General features: G+C 43.0%; 3 protein-coding genes across 3 annotated transcripts in view; 1 reads left to right on the plus strand and 2 right to left on the minus strand.

Annotated features, from left to right (window-relative positions):
* The window catches only part of ARL13B (ARF like GTPase 13B), a 104,174-nt gene extending 99,321 nt beyond the window's left edge, over positions 1 to 4,853 (plus strand). Inside the window, exons 8-9 of the mRNA XM_078774026.1 lie at positions 2,451 to 2,640; positions 2,814 to 4,853. Of these exons, the coding sequence (XP_078630152.1) occupies positions 2,451 to 2,640; positions 2,814 to 2,902 (279 nt within the window). The 3' untranslated portion in view covers positions 2,903 to 4,853. The remainder of the gene's footprint in view (positions 1 to 2,450; positions 2,641 to 2,813) is intronic.
* SNX14 (sorting nexin 14) overlaps positions 1 to 15,050 on the minus strand; it is a 776,643-nt gene that overhangs the window by 489,852 nt on the left and 271,741 nt on the right. The gene's annotated exons all lie outside the window — the stretch shown is intronic.
* Positions 1 to 15,050, minus strand: part of STX11 (syntaxin 11) — a 64,317-nt gene that overhangs the window by 45,583 nt on the left and 3,684 nt on the right. The gene's annotated exons all lie outside the window — the stretch shown is intronic.

The raw sequence follows: 15,050 nt of genomic DNA on the forward strand, positions 1-15,050 counted from the left end.
CCAGATGCTTCTCAAACTCTGTAGAATTTAAAAACAAAAGTCCTCACAACTCCAGTCGCTCAGGAGTCCCTCTTGAATGCTCCGACTCATGGAAGGACGAGTAGCGTTTCATCACAGATTGACTCGTCACCACATACGAAGATGAGTCCACATCAAATAGCTTTTGAGGACCCTCTTGCCAAGAATTCCGTGTTTACGATTTTGCACGAAGTAGATAAATCCGTTTGAACAGAAAAACAATCAGAGCAGATTGCAATGTTCTCCTGTGTCTTATCATTGCACGAGGCATGTTGAGCAGATCTCCAATTACATGTTAAAGCGTAAACTTGTGCCAGTTCCAGTTGTCCTCACATAAACAAATGGGAATCTTCTTACAGGCAACAAAACAACAAGTCCATGTGACCTTGCTGATGATTTGTGTCACTGTATTTGGAAGATGGGTGCTCCTTATCAGCACGCCGACTACAGTCAATGAAATGTGCAGCAAGAGAACACATCAATCGGACATTTCCTCTATGACCCGAAACAAGGAGGTTCCTTCCACTCAGGTATAAGGAATAAGGACTTCAACCCTGATGTTCAACCCTGAAAAGCTGATTGGATTGGCTTCACGAAGAAGATTGAGAGGATCAACTTCATTCACCCTACTACTCCCAGCAACTACAAAGAGTTTTGCTCGCTCCTCAAGTCTGAGCCATAAACAACATCCCCCGAGGCATTCAGGAGGCTACCTGAGACAGAATCCCTCAAGAATATTAATCTTGTGGTTACCAGCAAGTCAGCGACTAGACTTCTTGTTTCCCTCAATTATGCCTGCCGCTGGAGATGGAATAAAACAGTTAAAAGCTTGGATTTCACCCACTCTGATCACAAAGTACGCACCTCCTACATCATATTGGTGCTGATAGTCCTCTCCAACATCCAGCAAGAAATCCGACTTGGCACAATCAAACACAAATTCCAGGAAAGCAGTTGAACAAGATGGAATCTATCCAGAGATCCTGAACAACTAAGGACATAGAAAGGAAAGCCTGGCTAGCTTCCTTCTTCACTGGCATCAACTCTGCATTTAACCCTTTGAGTACGGATGACGTCCAGTGCCGCAACCCGCGAAAAAGTTTTGTGTACGGATGACGTTGCTACGCGTCATCGACTATACCTATAAATACATCGTCAGTTCGTGGTTGCATTCCCGTACCGAAATGCCCAGTTAATCCCGTACCGGGGGTATTTTTTATCAAAAAAAAATCCCGTACTCAAAGGGTTGAGATATCCCTTTCATGCGGAGTCATGGAGAGAGGCCAAAGTCATCATCATTCAAAAACTAGGAAAGCCAGCAAACGACTCCTCAACCTATCAACCAATATCTCTACGAACTACATCTCAAGTTATTTGAGTGCTTGCTTCTTACTCACAAATTGTCACTGGAAGAGCCCAATATTTCTAAGCAACAGGTTGGTATCAGACCTTGCTCGAACTACACACAATAAGGCTGGTTATCAATGAGGCCTTAGGACAGGGGTAGCTCTGAATGAACTGTCATTAGTGGATGGCACTGCATGGCAACATGGACTTCCACTCAGTCTGAAGCTTTCGCCCCTCATGCTACATACAGTCAGTCACCACATCCATGTTAAGCAACCAGCACTTCAGCCTTACTGGGAGATAAGACTATCTCAATAAAAACCCATAGCACCCGCATCCTTCATGGATCAGTCCTGACTTCAATCCTTATTCAACATCTGCCTTTGACAGTATCCTGGAAGTTTGCCCTCCCTTACCAGTCACGTGATCGAGATGAAGCAAGTCATACCTTATTTAAGACATTACGATGATGAAGGAATAACTTTCCAACTGGTGGCTATGTCCAAACCCCTTCAAGACCACACTTACCATTTTCCACCTTACTAACTGGCGAACAATCTCCATATCAACTTTGCCTGCAGACCAATTCGTAATGGGATCCATCCGAAATACCTAAGTGTCACTCTTGATCGCAGCTATAATCAGAATCACTTGAAAAAGGTATGGGATAAAATATCTCAGGTTAACATCATGAGGATACTTTCAGGCACAAGCTGCGGATAGAGTGCTCATGGCCTCCGCAGTCCGCACCTCCACCACAGAAGCAGTCAGACCAAACACACTCAGTAGTCATTGCCGAAGATTACCCTCAGTCACATAAACACAATGTCCCAAATATGACGGTCACTAATTTGATCACGAGGAAGCTACCTGGCTTGATTTTCATACCATGTACCTAATACCCAGTTTAATCTTCATACGATAAACTGTGCATCTGAAGCAGTGGTTGTCCATATAAGGGACACATTAACTTTAAGTTGGTGATTGTAGTATAATTGTAGGTGACACTGCCGTGAGCAGTTGTGTGCTACCTGTCTGTCTTTCCTGTCAAAGTCATGTTAAGAATCTTCTTTCTGCTTTCATAGAACAAAGCCAGAATGCTAAGACAGCAGCAGGAAAGTGCTTCTCCTCACACTCAGCAGACAAAAGGGGAAAATGGTGGTCCTTCGGAAAACATTGACGATGATGCTATGGAGACAAACAACCAGAGGATTCAACAAACGCCGAGTCCAGGGAAGAGGTTTTCTGGTGAGAGCCACAAGGGGGTGAATGCAGGTGAGGATGTTTGGCTTCTTTATTCTATACATCCCCTTCCTCCTTCCCTAATCATTCCTTATAATTACTTGTTTCACCCTCCCAAACACCCATGGTCAACTTCCGCAGCTCTGACATAAGTTGTGTGCATGACCAATTCCACTGAGATTCGCTCTGTATTCGTGGATGTGCAGAAACTCAGAAGAGCAAAAAGAGCAAAAGCAAAATGAGGAAGATCAAGCTGAACCGAGTGGAGCCGGTGGATGCAGACGGTGTAAATTAGGTGTTCACCGATCCACGTTTGAGGTCACCCTACCGGTTTTGCACTTCCGTTATTCTTAGTGTTTTGCACTTCCACAGAGCTGCCTTAATGTTACTTGTTAAAATGCAATAGCAGCACAAACCCTCATGTAAGACATGCAGATGACGTGAACGATAAGCAGCAAGAATGCACGTCATCGATTTGTAAACCAAACATAAGTGGGACATGTGGTGGGGAGGGGTCGACACTTTCTCATCTAAGCCATGCACAGGCCATCACTGAGGGTACCACATCGAACCCATCACTGAGGATGTACGACATTGGGTTTTTTTTCAGGTTTTCCAGTACAACCCCCATGCTTTATATCTCGAAGTACAGATGTGCTTGCAAAAACAACTGCGCCAATTATTTCTCCACAAGAGGGGGAAAAAAAAATCTTGAAATGGTCAGGATACAACATTAGGCACACTAACGTAACTTAGCTGGGGGGGGGGGGGGGGGGGGGAGGGAGGAGATGCAGAACATACTTTTAATCATTTTAAGAACATAAAAGTTCATTTAAATCATTTTAAGGCACCAATCAATGGACATCTTGTACCCTTTCCTTAAGTTCAAGGTGCAATTTAAATTATGTCATAGGCTACCAAAAAGGACTCAGGCACAGTACATAAACTATTTTTTTCACACATTAGGGAAGTGGGTATCGAGGCTTGGATAGACGATGACATGCGTCATCTGTTTAATGCCATGCATGACATGCCCGCGTTGTATGGGAAAGGTCTTGTAAGGCATGAGAAGATGCGGCAAGAGCCATAAGATCTAGCATACGACCAGGGGCAAAGTGCAGGGGGAATCGATACTGATTGTTGTTGATGACGATAGAGTGCTGGATTTAAAAGAGGAACTGTAACTGCACTGCTGATCATGGTTTGTCGAAGGCACATAATAAGGTCACTTGACCCATCATGCATGCATGTGTCATATTCGCATTCCAACAGTCATTCAGATCTCCATCATTACAAAGCCCAAGCAGGAACTTTGGTCAGGTGACTAGCGCAAAATAGAGAACTGGTTTTGAAAGATACCATGTGATCTTTAATGTGACAACCTAAATTTAGAAAGGGCCTGTCGGCTTGACCTGCCAGGAAGAAGTTTTTTAAGCATGGATCAAAAGGCAGATTCAGTGTTGAAAAGAAAAAGGTGAAGATTAGCAAACACTGTTCCGAGCAAACAGGACATGGTGTGTGTTGCATTTTAGGCAATATGTGCCATGTGGTCTCCCTTATGCTAATTATTTTTGAAAAACCCTCTACAAGTCGTATATATATATATATATACTGCATAACACAGACATAGCCGCACACAGTAGTGTGTCATTACAGATTCTGGTTTATTTTTTCCAAGTAGTTTTTAAGGAGTGTTTTTTGAAAACTTTAACATTCGAGGTGTCTTGGCTGTATTTTGGATCCTTAAACTACTTATAAGCGGCCACAACCATCCTTGACCATGTTGTGGAACGTCAGCCGAGGCACCTTTTTTTCTTCCGCTGTCACTTTTTCACCTTTTCTCTTTTCAATTTGTTTTCTCCACAACCGCTTGAGCGATTGACACAAAACTTGTAACATAGGAGGGCCTACAATGGGATAATTTTAAAACAAAATTACATGATTATTGGATGGAAAACGCAGCCGGAATTACAAAAAGTCTGTTTTCTGTAGGCATGGGTTGCAGGGTGTTTCACGTATCAGGAATAGATGGCCTCAACCTCGGCTGAATTACACCTCCTTTCTCTTTTTGTAAATGAAAAATTTAATTTTACCATTTTAACATCTTAATCCAGTTGGAAGTTGTAAATACATGTAGTTTGAAACAAAGAAAAAGGTACAATCGAAGCAATCAACGTGACCAATCTGTGCGCACACAAGACATGCAAGAATCAGCTTTCTGTCGCTTTTCCATTCAAATGAATCTCAAAATCAGAAAAAAAATCATCACACCATTCCCAGTGGCTACCATCTCCATTTCTGCAATTTTTAAGCCGAAGGGAAATGACTAAGAAAGTGACTGATTCCCACTTTGCTTGGATGGAGCCTTAGGCTATTCAAAATACCAGGGAAAGAATCAAACAAAACAAGCCAATACAAAGTGACCAATCTTTTTAACAAATGGAAAAAAATGACAGAAATGGCATAATCATGAAAGGAATAAGGTTTGGCTAAAATACATGCACACATACACATTAATACTTATGGTATCGTATCATCTTTACCTCCATTTCTATGGACTTGTACCATAACATGCATTTGTCCAGTGTTTTTGCATTTATCCAATGTCATTTTTTTCCAGCCACTAACTCGTTGCTTTTCGCCGACAGTTTGGGTTGTTGGAGAGGTACATATAAATAACTAAGATTCATCACAACCTGTAAGTATTTTGTACAAGAATAATATTAAACTTTGAGATCATTCAAATATTGTAAACTTGAAAAATGATGTCATGATGAAGTTTTTAATGAAATGTGTCTCACAATGTCTGCAAATTTGCACTTGTCACAAGACCATGTTGTTGCGGGAATGCGGTACGAGTTAAAGAGGGCAATGTAGGATAGTTATTTCATTATGAAATGTTCAGCATAAAGTGTATGGTATCTGTGTACAAGGATCACAATCTGTTGAAGTATTTCTAAACATATAATTGTGGGCCCTCCATTCTGTAATGTGTCTATGACCCAATTATTCCTTGTTAAGCTTTTAAATCATCCCTCTGTAATATGTCTATATGTTTTCTTTATAAACGAGCCGTGAACGGCCATTTACACCAGCCAGAATGATTACCTCACGGCCGTGAGTTCGGAGGAGTCATTGGCTCCTGATGCACGATGGGCGTGTAGCTGCGGACAACTTAAGGGCAGAGTGTAGAGTGGGTTAGGAGTGGAGGGACGGAGAGGAGCTGAGGGTGCAGAACTGCGAAAGCAAGACTGTGCTTTGCAAGGCTGCACAGACACTGACCATAGGAGACCGCAAAACCGGACGTGATCCGCACAATATAATCTCTTCCCACCTCGACACACAGCTTTAACCCCATGCAGGCATTGTGTGGGGATAAGGTTCCATCTTTTTGTCTCGTGACCCCCTCCCTCCACACCACATCTTAGTAATTGTCATGTGAATGGTTAGCGTAACGGTTAAGCCGATTGAGTAATCGTGGGCACAGGGAATCTATAGTGCTGTACATTAATTGTATGAATGTGTGGATTGTCTTTCTCTTCCTCATTCTCCATCCATTTCCTTATTGCCTATTAAACCTGGTTTTCACATCGCCTGTGTGTGTGTGGTCCCCGATTGAAGTATCATAACACCGGCGTGCTTTGAAAAGCACGGCCAGTGGAAATTGGTGCCATAATCCGATAGTGGGTTTTCAAATCGTGATGTGGTTCTTCGGGCTTCACCCGACCCACCATAGCCTGAAAGAAGGGGAACTTATCACAGTGACAGAATCTCGTTGGAGTTTTCTGGCTTTTCAGCTTTCCCAGCGGACGGCGTATAGTCTTTTTCGACGAACCGTCAAAATTGGTGATCGTGCGGGTGGTAGATTTGACCACGAGTCCACTCGGCGGTCCACCGTAAGATTGGTTCATCAGGATTGCGATCAGGACACTGGTCCGTAAGAAGCGACCACAACAATATATTTCCCTCTTCTTTACTTGAACCTGAACTTGAACCCTTTTACATTTTGGTGTTAATTTCTTAAAAGAAGTTATAATTTTGTTTTTGTTTTCATGTACAAGCTAAAATTATGAATTGGCTCAAAAACTTCATCCAGACCAGCCATATTGAATTGCAAAGATGCTTTGATTGATCTCATTAGTCATTGGGCTATTCCATAAGACAGCTACACTGTCAGATGTTACCTTTATGAAGACAACATCGACATATCAAATTGAGGTTGGAATCAAGTTGTTATTCATGCAAATAAAAATGATCATCAAGAGGGAAGAAAGAATTGCTTTGATCAGAGCAATGTGAAGCAAAATGAAGTAGACATTCCGCAATGTTTCGCAGGCCAATATTGCTGATGCAAAAAACTGTCTGGTATCCCTCATACCTTGCTACGAGTAATTTGCTTTTTCAGGTGTCTGGTGAATTGTCAGATATGATTCCCTGCACGTTTACCGACCCCGGCATAGCAAAAGGCTTTTACCTCCAAAGCCACGAAAGCAGCATCCATTCAATCTCTAATGGACTCAGACCATGCCTCCAGAGCAAGACTGAAAATGACACCAGAAATGAAGCTCCTGGCTATAGGATTCAGTTGATGAAACTGGAAGAGCAAAACATTGGTGCCTGCTTGATGTTATTGGTAGATAATGGCCAGAGGACAGTCAAAAGGACCAGGTATAGCATTTTAAATACTTTCAGATGGGACATCCCCATGCCAAAAGCTCGAGAGAAGCCTGTATTTCAACAACTGCAGATTTCATGTATGGCCCCAAAAAACAGGTGCTTCGACAAAACCGTCATTGAGGAACTTCTCTGGACATTTCTGCCGAAGAACAGGCAACTTTGGAATCTCCATGCCTTGCATCCAATTGCCAGAGCAGAAAAATAATTGAGTGAAGTGACGAGGAAATTAGTTTCAGACTTTGTAGCTTCTCTGAGAGTTGACATGGACAAAATAGACAATGCATGGCGTACCAATCAGAAGACATTCCTGAGGACTCTCACTCTCTCTTACTTCCTCAACAGCCCAATTATTCCCACATTTTTGTGGGGTCAGCTGGAGAAAAACATACCTGAATGATATCCTAAAACAGGGCTGCCAACATGTTGAAGCAAAAAAAACCAAACGGTTACCTCCATGGTGGAGTGAAAGGCAGGGAGGGGCAGTACAGAACCAACTTCTCGTTTATTTGTACACACTACTTCAGTTATCCATATAATGTCACTGTTACGTAAACCTCGATCCATATAAAAAAATGGTGAATTATGAAATATGGAAGAGTCGTCGTACATGAAAAATGGACCAGAGAGTGGCCTTGGAGCACAAAGAGGTTCAAATACAATGTGTAAAGATCAAGCAGGCCCTCGGCACTCAGTTTGGCTGCTTTCCAGCATGAGAGCCATTGGAAAAAATAACAGGAATATGAAAAATCAGTGCATTGGGAAAGTAAGCAACAGATGGGATTCAAAACCAAAATATGCATGTCGACTGTGTAAATTGGTAGAGTTGGTTGGTACCCCTGCCTTAAATCATCAAACCTGCCAGTTGAACAGAGCCGGAAGTTAAGAAGTTGAAGAAGAAGAAATTGAAGATGGCAGGCAGTTAGATTTAGATGAAGATGAGAAAAATCACCACAATGAACTGGAGCAAAGGTTCAAGAGAATAGATCGCTTCCGGCTTAAATATGAGCATATTATATCACTAAGCCAAATGGTAAAGTACCCAGGCTTGATGAATCTAGCACAGCTCGCAGCATCAGGGGAATGCTGATGTAGAAATGGGCTTCAGCAAGAAGAAACTCGCTGTAACCACCCATAGAACCAGGATGTCAATGTGCAGCATCGGTCTTCTGATCACATCCTCCTACATGAAGAGATTTAATAGCAAGCCAAACAGATTACCATATTCAGAATTGATAAACAGCATGCAGAAGTCACTTGTGACTTGCTGCCCTCCAAAGCCAGTCGCCGACTGGGCATCCTCCATCGTGCAAAGACCTTTCTGGGCACTTCTGAGCCCCTCGCCACATACAAAGCGTTCATCCGCAGCTCAATGGAATACTGCTCTCCCCTCTGGGCCGGTGCTCCTGCCTCACACCTAGCTCGGCTCCACGCGGTTGAAACCAAAGCTTTCAGAATCATTGGAATCTCCCGCGATGAAGCTAACTCCGAGGGCCTTTGTTTCTCTCACCGCAGGCAGGTTGGTGGTCTTTCTGTCTGCTATCGCCTCCTCTCCGGCCTTGCTCCCCCTGTTCTGTCTGTGTTTTGTCCCCCAAATATTCCTCCAGGATGCACAAGATCTGCCAGCAACCCTCTTCTGGTTAAATCTCTGCCAAAATCAAGACTCTCTGCTCACCTTCACTCCTTCATTACTCTTTTCTCCTGCCTCTGGAACAACCTCTCACACTCTCTTCAATCCCTCTCCTCCCTCCAGGTCTTTAAAGCAGCTGTTCACCACCATCTCTTATCTTCCCCCATCCAAAACCTTGATCTTTTCTACCACCGTTAAAGCACCCCAAATCCGCTTCTTTTAATCCCCAACTTCTTTCCTGAAATTCCTAGAAGTGTTCATTTACTTTATACTGTGCACCCCCCCATCCTCCCCCAGCCCTCCCCCTTCCACAGATCTACCGACGTCCCTGTTCTCTTCTGTTGATGTGCTTGTGTGTGATGTGCTCCCCACCCCCCCCCCCCCCCCGCCCCCACCCCCCTCTTGTCTCCCGCTCCCTTCATTGCATGCTTATGTGTCTGTGCATGTTTTCATGTTCAATGTGTTGGCTCTTACACGAGCCTCGATTCTGTATACAATATATATATACGTATATGACGAGTGTAAACAGAATCGAGGAAATGTCGTCTCCACGTTGCCATATTGCATGACATTGTCAATGTGGAACGGCAGAAGTGACTTCGCCTATCCTTCAAATGTCTGTTAAAAACAATACCGTTGTAGCGACCCATGGTTTCAGTGTTCCCGAGTTGGTTTTGAGAATAAATATCTTCTCGGACGAGTTTGTGTCCTGCCCGTCATTTTGTCCGTCTCATGCTGGAGCCCGGGCTCCTTCACCGTCTCCTTTTCTGTCGCCATTTTCTGCCGAAAACTTTTTACGCACTTAATAGAAAATACCTTTCTCTACTCACTCAAACCTCATGAAAGCATGATGATTCCGTGAGATTGCAGCAATATCTTGCCAATACGTGACAAAGTGAGCAATTTATATGGGAGGAAATTCCTAGAAACAAACTTTCTTAACTTGAAATGTACAATCACTTTGCTGCTGTCTCGGATGACTTAATTGTCCATTTTGCCTCGGTCAGCTTGAAAGCCAACGGTGCACTATGAACGGGCCTACAATACAATAGTTTCTCCATGGCTTGTCCTAGGTTCTCTCTGCTCCAAAACTGCATCAACTAGATGGTATTCATAGAATACTTACCTTGCGCAGTCAACTTGTTGCGAGCCAACTCTTCTGTTTTTGAACATTTTTTTTTCTTTGATCCAATATGGCCGCCAGACCACGTGAGCGATGACATCATAAATTTATATTCTCTAATATAATTGTTGCATAGATCACGCTCAATCCATTTCAAACTGATCAGACTAAGCGTTGTCCCTGTCGAATTATGACGTCATAATTATGCCACCAATGACGTCATCATTGACAACACCTATTCCCCATATGGAGTTCTTTACAATGAGCCATGTTTCATTTTTTTCCATTCAGCAGTTTTGGAGATATAGAGGTGAAACCTTTTTCGGTTTTTCCAAGATGGCGCCTGCACCACATGACCTATGACATCATGATTATCATTAAAATATTCTACAGGAGGAGGCGCTCCTATGGTGGAAGATTTGTGCCCATCAGACCAACAGTTGCTGAGAAAAAAAATTCACAATGATCGGATAAGTGCTGTACTTGTCGAATTATGACGTCATAATGAAGGCAAAGATGACATCACCACCAACATATCTTATTCCCCATGGTGTGTACTTGACAATGAGCCATGCTTCAATTTTTTCCATTGAGCGGTTTGGGAAATATAGAGGTGTAACGTTTTTCCAAGATGGCGTCCGTACCACGTGACCTATGACGTTATAATTATGAATAAAAAAATTCTACAGGCGGAGGCGCTTCTATGGTAAAGTTTCATGTCAATCGGACAAACGGTTGCCGAGAAAATGAATTTTTAAAATGCAGACTACACATACGCACCTGAATGCTTAACCCCACTTTCGCTTCGCGAGCGCAGGGTAACTAGGCCCCTGCTCCAAAACTGCGAATCTTGGTCTCAAGGGAAGGCTTCCCATTGGCATGACAGCCATACCATCTTTCTCAAAGCCTCTGGACTAATAATCTCGGTTCCAAGCGACAGTCCCTTTCACTACCTCACCTCCACAACAGACCAATCAACATGACCGTCCTGAACCTTTTTAGTCTGTTCCTGCATGTAGGTATTGGGGAGTATGATGGAGGAGGGCATTGCCCCTCCACCTATAATAAATCATAACTCGTCCCTTCTCTGAGAGTAGGATCTGACTGACCTAAAATAAAAACGGTTAGCACAGAGAAAAATAATTGAACCTCCAGCATGAGCTGAGGCCAGACCATGGTCTCAGGTAGGAAACCGAAACCTCAACCTAAACTAAAAAAATAATACTATCCGGATCAGTATCCGGATCTTCACCAAAATGTAATCAATTCGTCCTTGGCACACACCCAACGTGTCCACCAAGTTTCATCCAAATCCATCCATTACTTTTTGAGACATCCTGCTCACAGACACAGACGGACAGACAGACAATCAGGGGTGAAAACATAACCTCCATCCTCCTTTGGTGGTGAGATTGGTTGTAGAAGAAGGCAATGATTTATAATGACCATAATTTCAGGCATCAAACAAGCTTGTGATCTCCGAAATCAACGGAGAATGCAGCATGACTGGCAACAGGATGACGGACTGTTCACAATGGAGTTTTGTCATCTTACTATAATTCACCAAATGTCCGTCTGTCTGTCTGTCTGTCTGTCCGTTCCCAGGTACCGCAAAAACGGCTGAACCGATCGCAACGAAATTTTGGGTGGTTCATCCTCGGACCCCCTGGAGTAAAATAGGCTATATTGTTTTTCCAATTTTTTTTTCCAATTTTTCCAATTTTCCAGTTGTTCCAAACACGATGGAATAATATTTACCGATATGAACAGTGATGTGGTTTTTTTGAAATTCTACAAATACTGTTTACATTTTGATGATTTGCGTGTGATATGATTCAACGGATGTTTATATAAATCGTTTAAAATAAATAAAAAAGCCTTCAATTTCTGATATTTTGCCTTTTCATTTGGGCCTCCCAATTGAAGCCCCGCCCATAGGGCAGGTACCGTTGCTAGTTATTACAATGCAATAAAGGGATATCCAGGAAGGCTAATAGGCCATGTATGTAACACAAGTGAAGGAATGGTCCCTGGAGTTGTGGAATTGTGGAAGGTATCGGAGATGCCATAAGGAGCAACATGCTACTTGTGGAGGAAATAGACGAGCCGGATGTAGAAGAGACCTGAGATGACACAAATGGAAAGCTTAGTTTGGCAAGCCCTGCTCCCCTCGTCAAAAGCATGTTTTGCCAAGAGCAACTATTCTGACCTCTTGCTTGAGATTGCTGCAATTGAAGGAAGCAGAATGTCCACCTTTGAATGACCAGAAAATGAATGTTATCGTGTCTTGAAGTCGATGCGTTCTGGTCATGGAGGAACAACCTCCAAAAATACTTTTGTGACGTTATTGCAAAATAAGCTTACGCTTGCACAAGGGACTAGAGTATTCGCAGTCAAAGGTTAATAGGGATTTCCTTATTTTCCATTTTTAGAACCATAATCTCCACCACACAAATCTTCAGCTCGAGGAAATACAGAAACATGCTTTGAAGCAACAGCACATTTGGAGAGAAAATCTGTTTGTACTTTTTCGGGGACATCATAAAATATTGTTGCTTCGAGGCAAACACCAACTTCAATCCAGTAATCCGTTTTGCTAAAGCACGAGCCTCGGGCCTGATTTCGTTTCCTGATGCAGATTTGACTCCAAATTGAAACACTGTATATTGGGATGTGGTGTCAGGCTATGCTGCTGCCGGCCTGCAGCCAAAACGCCAATAACTCCATACGTTTTCAATGTCCAACACGTCCCAAAACCGTCGCCGGGAGTAGCTCACCACCATGAAGCCAATAACTCCATAGTCCATAGCTTTTCAATGTCCAACACGACCCGGAACCGCCTCCAGGAAAAGATCACCACCATGAAGCCAATAACTCCACAGATTTTCAATGTCCCAATACATCCTGAACCTGCCTCCGGGAAAAGATCACCACCATGAAGCCAATAACTCCATAGCTTTTCAATGTCCAACACGTCCTGAAACTGCCTCCGGGAATAGCTCACCACCATGAAGCCAATAACTCCATAGCTTTTCAATGTCCAACACCTCCTGAAACCACCTCCTGGAAAAGATCAGCACCATGAAGCCAATAACTCCATAGCTTTTCAATGTCCAACACCTCCTGAAACCGCCTCCTGGAAAAGATCAGCACCATGAAGCCAATAACTCCATAGCTTTTCAATGTCCAATACGTCCTGAAACTGCCTCCGGGAATAGCTCACCACCATGAAGCCAATAACTCCATAGCTTTTCAATGTCCAACACGTCCTGAAACTGCCTCTGGGAATAGCTCACCACCATGAAGCCAATACTCCATAGCTTTTCAATGTCCAACACCTCCTGAAACCGCCTCCTGGAAAAGATCAGCACCATGAAGCCAATAACTCCATAGCTTTTCAATGTCCAACACCTCCTGAAACCACCTCCTGGAAAAGATCAGCACCATGAAGCCAATAACTCCATAGCTTTTCAATGTCCAACACCTCCTGAAACCACCTCCTGGAAAAGATCAGCACCATGAAACCAATAACTCCATAGCTTTTCAATGTCGAACACCTCCTGAAACCACCTCCTGGAAAAGATCAGCACCATGAAGCCAATAACTCCATAGCTTTTCAATGTCCAACACGTCCTGAAACTGCCTCCGGGAAAAGATCAGCACCATGAAGCCAATAACTCCATAGCTTTTCAATGTCCAACACCTCCTGAAACCACCTCCTGGAAAAGATCAGCACCATGAAACCAATAACTCCATAGCTTTTCAATGTCCAACACCTCCTGAAACCACCTCCTGGAAAAGATCAGCACCATGAAGCCAATAACTCCATAGCTTTTCAATGTCCAACACGTCCTGAAACTGCCTCCGGGAAAAGATCACCACCATGAAGCCAATAACTCCATAGCTTTTCAATGTCCAACACGTCCTGAAACTGCCTCCGGGAAAAGATCACCACCATGAAGCCAATAACTCCATAGCTTTTCAATGTCCAACACCTCCTGAAACTGCCTCCGGGAATAGTTCACCACCATGAAGCCAATAACTCCATCGCTTTTCAATGCAAAAACATGTGCTGAAACCCTCACGTAGATTTTTCCCGTGCAGTTCCAGGTCCTCAAACCAATATAATATCGAGTTTTTAAAAAGGAATAAAAAACTGGGGAAGTTTCTTTCACGTGATCAGTGAGCAAAAATGATACAAATTTTCATTAACTTCACATTAATCATTGTGTCCCGCTCTAGCAGGGAAAATGGCCTTAAAATGCATGTTGTGTTCATGGAATTATTAAACTCTGACGCACATTTTCTTTCCACTTATTCAGTCTCCTTGCCACATGGCTGATTCAGTGGTAATTCACAAAAACCAATAGATAAGGTATACGAGTTTTTACAGGAAAGCCACATGCGGAATCTCCAAGGTAAGAGGCCAGAAAGAACAAACATGCAACTGGTAGAGAATCAAGCACAGCCAAGCCTCCATTTTACTAACAAGATGTGGACACATCGGCCTACATAAACATTTGGTGAGTAATATTGGTCTTCCCCAGTTGGGTTGACTAACATTTTGGGTTGACTCCTTGTTCATGTTTTTAACTTTTCAAAGTTTCGTGTTTTCCACATGAGAGATATATAGCTTGCCAAGTTCAAAGGTTCGTCATTCACACATTTTAATAACGCTGAATGATTAACTTCAGAATGTCATTTGGAGCCAAAAACGTAACTTCTGGCAAACACGAATTGAAACGTCACTGCAGAGTGAAACAAGAAAGAGAAATCAGAGATTTCAAACACTCGCCAGGATGTATTTTCAGTGGTTTTTGAGGCTTTTGTGTTAAAACAAATATGGCGGCCGAACCACGTGATCGATGACGTCATCATTAATTATTTTTTTTCTCCACCAATTTATGCCGACATGACGCTGAAGAAATTTCATCTTGTTTGGATGTTTTGTACTTGTCTAATTATGATGTCATAATGGAGGCCCTGGTGTTGGGCTAGCGGCTAGGGTGCCAGCTT

Source organism: Myxine glutinosa, chromosome 3, assembly GCF_964187855.1.
Source record: "Myxine glutinosa chromosome 3, kmMyxGlut1.1, whole genome shotgun sequence".
Lineage (NCBI taxonomy): Eukaryota > Metazoa > Chordata > Myxini > Myxiniformes > Myxinidae > Myxine > Myxine glutinosa.